Source organism: Ammospiza caudacuta, chromosome 8 (genome assembly GCF_027887145.1).
Source record: "Ammospiza caudacuta isolate bAmmCau1 chromosome 8, bAmmCau1.pri, whole genome shotgun sequence".
Lineage (NCBI taxonomy): Eukaryota > Metazoa > Chordata > Aves > Passeriformes > Passerellidae > Ammospiza > Ammospiza caudacuta.
Window position 1 is genome coordinate 5,649,193 of NC_080600.1, and position 9,811 is coordinate 5,659,003.

A 9,811-nucleotide genomic window follows, 5' to 3' on the forward strand; every position below is an offset into this window, starting at 1 on the left:
GTGGGTGTGACACCACATAAAGCCATGGTCCATAAAGTGTGCCAGCCAGGGAGGATGCTCCCAAGAGATCATTTCCATCCTATTTATGAGCATCCTCTTGGAGCCAAACGGCCACCTAACACTCAGACTAAGCACTCTGGATACACTCATCAGCAATATACTTCAAATACATGATAAAAATATATTTAACTTTCAAATATACTTGTATAAGGTACACCAAGGGGCAGAAAATAAAGTCTTGAGCTTTTAAATACAACACACTATATATATAAACATACACAAGGAGACAAGAGGGAATCAAGACGTGGAAGGAGAAGCTTATCCGTGTTATCTATGGTACACAATGGCTTTGTCTGCTAGGAAATAATTTCCACTTGCATAGCGTTGTTGAGGAGTCCACACTAGGCTAGGAGGAGAAAAGGTTTTCATTTTGGTACCACTTCCACTTTGCAACTGATCCTACTGTTAAATTACACTTTGTCCTCTCTCTTTTGTAGGCTGGAATTCACGCCGCGTTCATAACAAGCACATTGAAAGGAAGAGGTAAAAAAAAAAAAAAAATCCACAAACTGTAACACACACAAAAAAAAAAAAAAAAAAAAAAAAAAAAAAACCAAAAAAAAAACCCACATCAGGTCAGAGAGTCAAGGAAGTTCCTTTCTGGGCTTGCAGTCATTTGGCATTTTGCTCCAGAGCTGAGTATTCTGCTTCTGACACTCTGGAGGCGTCGATGAGCTTGGTGAGGCCAGTTTTGGCAGAGTACTTGAAGATGAAGGCTTTCATCAGCTCGTATCTGTAGTTGCGGTTGATGAAGCTGTACAGGATGGGGTTGACGCAGCAGTGCACCAGCGAGAAGCACTGAGTGATGTGCAGGGTGGCGTAGAGGAAGTTCTCCATCTGGCAGCTGATGGGGATGAAGTGAAGGCTGTAGAAGATGTCCAGCAGGACGGCCACGTGGTAGGGCAGCCAGCACACCAGGAACACCACCACGTAGGAGAAGATGATCTTCCCGTTGCTCTTGCGCTCCTGGTCGCTGGAGGCGGAGATGCTCTTGGCCAGGAGGAAATAAAACACGGCGATGACGGGAAAGGGGATGAGGAAGCCCAGCACCACGGAGATGAGCTCCATGCCAATCAGCCACTCCTTGAAGCTCTCCTCGGGGTAAACGGGCCTGCAGTAGGTCTCGCTGTTGGAAGAGACAGTCTTGAGGTAATAGGTGTCCGGGAGGGAGGCGGAGAAGGCCAGGAGCCAGACCAGGACGCAGATGCAGCGGCGGATGATCTTCTTCTTGCGGCTGCTGGAGTTGGTGAAGTAGGCGACCGAGAGGTAGCGGTCCACGCTCATGCACGCCAGGAAGAAGATGCTGCTGTACAAGTTGATGGAAAATATCAGGTGGGTTATCTTGCACGTGATCTCTCCCATATGCCACTGGTTGTGCTGGACCAGCGAGACGACCCACACGGGCAGGGTGATGACAACGCACAGGTCGGCGATGGCCAGGTTGAAGATGTACAGGTGGGTCTCATAGCCCGTCATTTTGGCCTGCAGGTTGACCCACACCACCACCGAGTTGGCCACCAGGCCTATGACGAAGATGAAGATGTAGAAGAAGGACAGGGTGTAGAGCAGGGCGCTCTTGTTGAGCGTGCCAGGGCATGTCGTGGCGTCCACCGTGATGCACTCGCCGCTGCTGCACGTCCAGTTGATCTCCGTCAGGTTGGCCGTCTCCAGGAAATCCAGGATGGAAGTCAAGTCAAGCGCGCTCATGGTCGCTCGGGTTGGAATGCAAGTGACCTAAAGGCAAAACAGGATTGAAAGAAATGACGTAAATTACGGAGGTATTTCTGCTGCCGTGTCACACCGGGACGCGCCGCTTCAGTAACAGCCCGCTCTTGCCAGGCACCTTCCACCAGAGCACTCCGTGGAGCAAAACATCCAAGACACTCAGCAAAGCTCATCTGCTTGACAAAAGAGGAGCAGCACCAGATTTTGTGTGATTTTCCCCTCTCTTCCAGCTCACATCTGACATCATCAGGTTGGCTATCGTCCCCGGGTGTGAAATCTGCAAAGTACACCGTGGCCAAATAAATGTCAGGCGACTAAATCTGTCTCCTCTGGCAGAAACGATGCTCCTATCGCTTTCAGCAGGGGAACCTTTAAGCCATTTCATCTGCACTCCCTCAAGCGCAGTAGAATTGATCTGGCTGATACATGGTACCGTAAAACATTTACCACAGGCTCTGGTCAGCATCTCGTCAAGTCATACAGATGTATAAAGGAGAAGTGGGGAACTAAAGGGCTTTGTACTGCTATCCAAACTTAAATTTAAATTCTGCTCTGTCCTCCCTCCCTCCTTTCTACTTTACAAAGTATCCCCTGCACTTAACAATCATTACACCGCGCCGAGAAAAGAAAAAAAACCTCAGAGCTTGACTGCTGAATAGATCTGCTGGTCTTAAGTTTTCTTTTTAGAAGAGTGCTTTGATTTCAAAACACTCCCCCAAAAGTTGGCTCCACAACTGCCTCCTTTTCACCCTTTTGCTTTTCTATATCTACTGTTGCTACCTCTTCAGTGCTTTCTTCTACCTGCAGGCAGTGGACAAACAACTTGTTAACTTGTCACCAGCAGAAAGAAAAGGCTCTTAATGGCTCACACAAAACCCCAAGCGGGCTGGTAACTGCCCTTGTGTTTTTTGGGGAGGTATAAAAATGCTGTCCCCCTCCCTGGGACCTCACAGGACCCTCAGTATACCACGCACAGGCCTGTGCCCAGGATGGCCAGGCCAGTTTTGGAGTGCAGGATCCAGCCTGGGACATGCCAAAATAAAGCTGTTCCCAAGGGATGGATCCTTGTTCCCTCATGGCTCCACCTGAGCTGGCCCATCAGGCCACCCATGGACACATCCAGCATCCCCAGCAATGGTCACCTCGCTCTTCCCCACGACCCCACAAAGAGAGGGACCAGCCTGGGGCAAAGCTAGCTTGGCCAAGTGACCAGAGAGCAACAGGGATCTCCAAATATCCCTGACCCCACCACAGGATCTCTTGGGAGGCTTTCCAGGAGCACAGAGTGAGGGGTAAGCAGGGAAGAGCTCGGATGTGTTGAACACCCTCTCCTCACCCCCTCTCTCCAAAAAGGGAGACACAGCACCTCTCCATCTGCATAATGAGCTCTTCCCAAAGCTCCCACCCTCCTGCCTGTCAGGGACAGAGGCTCAGGAAGAGAAGGGAGATAAGGGGGGAGATTACCCGAGAGGACTCAAGGCACTATTGTCCCAGCAGAGGGGAAGCTGGTGGCACTAACAATTAGGGGGGCCCTGCACACATTCAGGGGAGATCAAATCTCTCCACAAACAGGCCCAAATTGGCCCGTGAGGAGATCTGGCCCATGCCTTTCATCCTGCTGGCCTGATGAAAGACGGAGCCGAGACTCAAACCAAATTAAGCACGGCTTTTGCTCAAACACTGGCTAAAGAGGGAGCTGAGCCAGGGGCAGCTCTCCATCCTGGGATAGCCGATCCCGTGCTCATCTCGGGAAAGCAGAGAGTGATTTAACCCACGCTATGCAGGGCAGAAGGGCTGATCCACCCCCCAGAGCTGCTGCCTGCAGGGCTGGATGCTTCCCCTGGATGTTCAAGGCTTCAAGTGGGACACAGGGATGGGGCTCCTGCCAGACCTCACCCAGGGTCCCACTGCATGCCCAGCACAAACACTTCCCACTCCTCTCACACACAGGAGAAGCAGCAGCATCCCCAAGTTCCTGCACCTCAAAACTCTGCAGCGATTAAAGCAAACTCCCTCAAAGCCACAAAACTTCCAGCCCCATGGCAAAGGCTGCTCCTGCTGGTATTTGGGGGCAGCAAGGAGAGCACAGCAGGAGGAACACCCCACACAAGTGGCATGGGCGGGCCTGGGCTTCTCTGGAAAGGCACATGGTCTAAAACAAGAGGAACAGGCTCGCTCCACATCCCAAGACGCCAGTTCACGACAGGACTGCGACCACGCAGCTCCGGCACATACTTCATGGAGAAGAAACTCAAACCTGGCTGAGGGTGTCAGATTCCGACAGAGGCAGCACCAGGGCAGCAGAGAGCCCCCGAGGCTGGGGCTTACATCAATGCTGAGGACACCACGGCCACCACAGCCGCAGCTGGTGGCTCAGAGCCACCCTGGGGATGTTCGGGAGCAGGGAGGATGCTCGGGCCGATCGCAGCCCGGCTGCTGCACACACGTGCATCCATCCATCTGCCTGCGCCTTCCGCATCCCCAGCGCGGCCATAAAAACCCGACACCGAGCCGGCCTCCCAGGCTCCAGCCCCGCCGGGGAGGAGGGCTGTGCTCACGGATTACAGCCCCGCAAACCGGGCTCTAGTCTGGGATTAGCTGCTGTAACCCGAGCTCCCACTAACCCGAGCTCCCACTCCCACCCAGATTAGCTGGGAGGCACGGGGGCAACCCACCAGACAAACTCAATAAAGCCACCAGACAAACTCAATAAAGCCACTCCGTGCTCCTAAGAAAACACCTTCAGCGCTCTCTGCAGACAGCACAGCATGTGAAAAACTCCTGAAGGAAGCTGGGACTGTAATTTGTGTCCACGACACTGCTAAACTCCTGCAGGCCATCACCCCTTCACCTGGCAAGCACATGTGCTGAGTCCAGTCGCTGCTGGTTTACAGGACAAGAAGGAAAGGAGACGCACCCAAAACCCTGCTCCGGAGCCCCAGAGCTGTCCGTGGAACAGATGCAGCCTGCAGGATTGAATCCTCCCCATCCCACTCCTGCGGGCTGTGATAAAGCAAACAAGCACCAGCACCCCTGCCTAGGAGGGCAGCCCAGCACGGCAGGGCAGCGTCCGAGCCCACAGCAATGTGGGGAGAATCCCACAGCCCGCTCCTGCCCGCACTCAGACCTGCCTCCCGACTGCTCGGGACTGTGGGCAAGCTGCGCTCTGCCCTTCCCAAAGGGAGAAGGAAAAGTCAGGATGGCCGGGCGGGCTGTCACCCGCACGCCTTCACCCTGCCCGTGTCCCGGCTCCCCAGCACGGGAAGGCGGCCACCACAAGAGGACACCCATGCCCGCAAGGGGCTTTGCGAGCCCGAGCCCGGCACATTCAAACTCCCCGGCAGTTCCGAGCTGAGGAAACAAACAACAACCGCGGGGCAAGGAGCGGAGCCGAGGAGCGCACCTGGGCGCGCAGGGGCACCCACAGGGGAGCGGCGGCCGCTCCGAGCTCCCGCAGACCCTCCCGCCACGGGAAACCCGGGTGGGGACACGCAGGAGAGGCTCCCCCCACCCCGTACGAGCCCGGAGGGACGCGGGGGAGGCTGCGAGCGCTCAGCGGGAGCGAGCCCGGGTCCCGCAGCCCCGCGGGGCTCCCCCGGGGCCGCCCTTACCTCGGGGCCTAGCGGCAGCGCTGCCGGAGCTAGTGAGCGCGGCCGCGGCGCCAACGCCGCCTTATATCGGCGGCCGTGAGGGGAGCCCGCCTCCCGGGGGCGGCTCCGGCCGCCAGGCTCCCATCGGCACGGCCCCAAAGGCGATCGGCCGGCCCCGGCACGGCCCCAAAGGCGTTCAACACGGCCAGAGATCAGCTCAGCCCAGCCCCGGCTCGGCTCGGCCCGGCCCGGCCCCAGATCAGCCCAGCCCAGCCCAGCCCCGGCTCGGAGCGGCCCCAGATCAGCCCAGCCCAGCCCCGGCTCGGAGCGGCCCCGGCCCGGCCCCGGCCGGGTCTCCGGGAACGGGAGCGAGGGGTGCGGGCAGCCGGGGTAGGGAGGGGTGATACCGGCACGGAGGGAAAAACAGGGGGGAAAGGGAGAGGGAAAACAGAGAGAGAAAGAGAGAGGGAAAAGGGAAAGGGAGAGAGATAGAAAGAGAGAGGGAAAAGGGATAGAAAATGAGAGAGAGGGGGGAAAGGGAGAGAAAAGAGAGAGCGTAAAGGGAGAGAGAAAGAGAAGGGGGTAAGGGAGAGAGAAAGAGAGGGGGGAAGGGAGAGAAAAAGAGAGGAAATGGGGAGGGAAAAAGAGAAAAGAGAGGGAAAAGGAAGATAAGAATGAGAGAAGGAGAGAGGGAAAAGGGAGAGAAAAAGAGAGAAGGAGAGAGGGAAAAGGGAGAGAAAAAGAGAAGGCGAGAGGGAAAAGGGAGAGAAAAAGAGAGAAGGAGAGAGGGAAAAGAGAGAAGGAGAGAAAAAGAGGGAAAAAGGAGAGAAAAAGTGACAAATGGAGAGGGAAACGGGAAAGAAAAAGAGAGAGAGAGGGAAAAGAGAGAGAAAAAGGAGAGAAATAGGGCAAAGGGAGAGAAAAAGAAGTGTAACAGAGAGGGGAAAGGGAGATAATGAGAGAAGGAGAGAGAAAAGGTGAGAGATGGAGGGAGAAGGAGAAAAAAGAGGGGAAATGAGAGAAAAAAGGGCAAAGGATAATAAAAGCAGGAGAAAATAGGAAAGAAAAAGATAATCAGAGGGATGAAAAAAGGAGAGAAAAAGGGGAAAAGGGGAGGAAGAGAAAATGAAAAGGAGAGAAAAAGAGCAATAGAGAAGAAAAAGGGACAGAAAAAGAAGAGAAAAAGAGAGAGGGGAAAAGAGACACAGAAAGGAGAGGAGAGAAAAAGAGAAATGAGGAAAAAAGGAGGGGGGGAAAAGGAGAGCAAAAGCAGGAGAAAAGAGAAAAAAGAAAAAGGAGAAAAAGTGAATCAGAGGGAGGAAAATAAGGAGAGGGAAAAGGAGAGAAGAGGGAAAGTGAGAGAAAAAGCAGAAGAAAAGAGGAAAAAGAAAAAAGAGAAAAAGAGAATTAGAAGGAGGAAAAAAAGGAGAGAAAAAGAGGGAAAAGGAGATAAAAAATAGGGAAAAGGAGAGAGAAAACAAGAGAAAAAGAAAAAAGGAGAAAAAAGGGAAAAGGGGAAAATGAGAAACAGAAAGAAAAAAAGAAAATGGAAAAAAGAGAAGGAAAAAGAGAAAAGGAGATAAAAGAGAAAGCAGAAAAGACAGAGAGAAAAAGTGAAAAAAGGTGAAAAAGAGAAAGTGGGAGAAAAAGGGAAAAGAGAAAAAATGAGAGAAAAGAAAAAAGAAGATAAAAAGAGAAAAATACAGAAGAAGAGAGAGGATGGGAAAAGATGATGAAAGAAGGGGATAAAAAAGGGGAGGGAAAGAAAAAATATTTTAAAATGTGAAGAAGCATAAAAATTTATGTAAGAGGGAAAAAAAAATTAAACAGCATGTGTGTAGTTGTTTTCTATTTTCTTTTTTTTTTCCTCACCACAATAAAATATTGAAATAGACAAGGCAAGGGGACGCAGCAGATCTCACCTCTGCTCCCTCCCCAAGGGCAAGAAAAACTAACACCAAGGAAAAGCAGCAAGAAGCCAGGGAGTCACTGACTCCAGGTGAAAATCCCCTTCCTTGCATGGCTCCTGCAAGGTGTGGGAATCAGAAAAATAGAAACTTCCACAGACACTGAAGGGTTTGATCTGCAACCTTAGAAGAAGCTTAGATTAGTGTAAAAATACAATACACAGACATTAAGCAGAAAAATAATAAACTTATGTTTCTATAGTTGTAAGGAAGAAAATGCCTTAAGTGACAAACTATATTGATAAGATGGTAAAGGGCTATAATGTAGGAAAATATTGATAAGATGGTGAAGGATTTATAATGTAGGAAACCGCATTGATAAGATGGTGAAGGGTTTATAATGTAGGAAAATATTGATAAGATGGTGAAGGGTTATAATGTAAGGCTGTCATTTTATAGAGTAACTAAGAGTTTACAAGTTTTAATCGAAGCATGTCATGTGATAATATCCCATTAGATAAAAGTATCCACAGTGCAGTAGGAACAAGTAAAAGTGATAGCTCAGAAACCCAAATTAAACCCTGTGACAACTGTCTATTAGTTTAGAAAGTTATACATTACCTTGTAATGAAGAAACTTATGACTGCTGCTCCTTTGCAATCTCCCAGCCTCTGAGACTGATGTTTATCTGGGCAATAAATTGTTCCCAGCCCAAAAATAGCCCCATGCCTTTATCAGAAGCAGAAACAATAATTCTGAGGGAAAGGGGGGTCAGTCAGGCTGTGTGTCCCAGGGAAATGCTGGGATTGATGTCCATCCACCTGCCCAGCCCTGCCAGCAGCACTGACAGCTCCCAAAATTCCAGGTGAGCTCAGCCCCCAAACCCTCCCCCTGAATCCACACCAACCTCTACAGCTCCTAAATCACCTCAGCAGGGCTGAGCACTGCCCAGCCAGCACATGCAGCTGAGCTGACACCTCTGAACCATGGCTTTTCTGGATGATACAGGGCTCAAGTTCAGCCCTTGAACCTGTCCCAAAAACACATAATCCTATATCCACAGGCAATTAACAGGGCAAGGAGAAATGGCTTCAAACTGAGAGTAGGTTTAGATGGGATATTGGGGGAAAAGTCTTCCCTGGGAGGGTGATGAAGCCCTGGCACAGAAAAGCTGTGGCTGCCCCATCCCTGGAAGTGTTCCAGACCGGGCTGGATGGGGCTTGGAGCAGCCTGGGATATTGGAAGGTGTCCTTGCCCATGGCAGGGGGTGGCACTGGATGGGCTTTGGGGTCCTTTCTGGTTTGGGAAAGGGAACAAGAACACAGGGATGAGTCTCCCACCATCCCATGTATTGTATTTGTGGGGTCCCTCATGGCAGGAAGGAATGATGAATTTGACTCCATTCTCAGAAGGCTAATTTATTATTCTATGATACTACATTATATTAAAGAATCCTAAACTATACAGAAAGGATACTTACAGGAGGCTAACAAGATAATAATGAAAATTCATTACTCTTTTTAGAGCTCTGACACAGCTTGGCACTGATTGGCCAATGAGTAAAAGCAACTCACAGCAGAAACCAATAAAACAATCCCCTGTTAGTAAACAATTTTTAAACACATTCTAAAAAATTAAAACATGGGAAAAAAAATGAGATTATTATTGTTTTCCTTTTTCTCTGAATCTTCTCAGCTTCCCAGGAGGAAAATCCTAAGCAAAGGGACTTTTCAGAAAATATGAATGTAACACCCATGGATGGAAAGGGTGGGATGTAAAGTGTCTCATCTCCCTTCCTGACCCCTGCTCTCCCTGGGTGAGGTCCTCCCAGCTTCACAGCTGTTGGTGAGCAAAGTGTTTCAGCATCTGCTTGAATTCTGAGTGCTTGCCCAAGTCCATGGATGTTGGTGGGATTGAAGCACAGTGATGTCAGAGAGTGACAGGATTAGGTTTAAAAATAAGCAGGGACTGAAGAACTTGGCTAAATCGGGCTCTGTAAATCCTAGGGAGGAAAAAAAAACCCAAAAACAAAACTAAAGGCACTCTAGCAGCACTCTGACCACTTGGCCAAAAAAGCAAGTGGAGTGGTTTTGCCTTACTTGGTGTGCCAGAAAATAACATCAAAAAGCGCAAAGTCTTCCAGAGCTCTCCAAAAATACCAGCCAGCACCTGGAACCACAAAGCAGCTGCAAGTCCAGGAGTCACAGGCAGCCTCCCCTGTCCTGCACTTGCCCAGGGCAGAGCCCTCACTGCCCTCTCTGGGTTTCTCCTTTCAGATGTCATTTTATAGGAGCACATTCCTCACAGGAGAGCCAGGGCCAATTCCCTTTTAGCTACAAAAACTGGATTTTGTTTGGTGCTGAGGCATTAAAAATGTGCACGATGCAAACCCACCTGCCTAGAACAGAGCAAGCAGAGCTGGGAACCTCGGATCAAATCAGCAGAAGGTCGAGCTGCTGCCTGCTGCCTGCTTGCCATGATTAATTGGTGTCTGCCACCAATCCAAGCAGGTGACCCAAGAGATGTGAT

General features: G+C 50.6%; 1 protein-coding gene across 1 annotated transcript; it reads right to left on the bottom strand.

Moving 5' to 3' along the window:
- Positions 1-631: 631 nt before the first annotated feature.
- ACKR3 (atypical chemokine receptor 3) lies at positions 632-5,558 on the bottom strand. The gene is made up of 2 exons (XM_058809824.1): positions 5,397-5,558; positions 632-1,794 (listed from the first exon to the last, which is right to left on the bottom strand). The coding sequence occupies exon 2, from the start codon at positions 1,765-1,767 to the stop codon at positions 673-675; it is 1,095 nt and encodes a 364-aa protein (XP_058665807.1). The 5' UTR covers positions 1,768-1,794; positions 5,397-5,558; the 3' UTR covers positions 632-672.
- Positions 5,559-9,811: the final 4,253 nt, after the last annotated feature.

Coding starts and splice junctions, on each gene's coding strand:
- ACKR3 (XM_058809824.1), bottom strand. CDS start 1,767: ATGAGCGCGCTTGACTTGACTTCCATCCTGGATTTCCTGGAGACGGCC.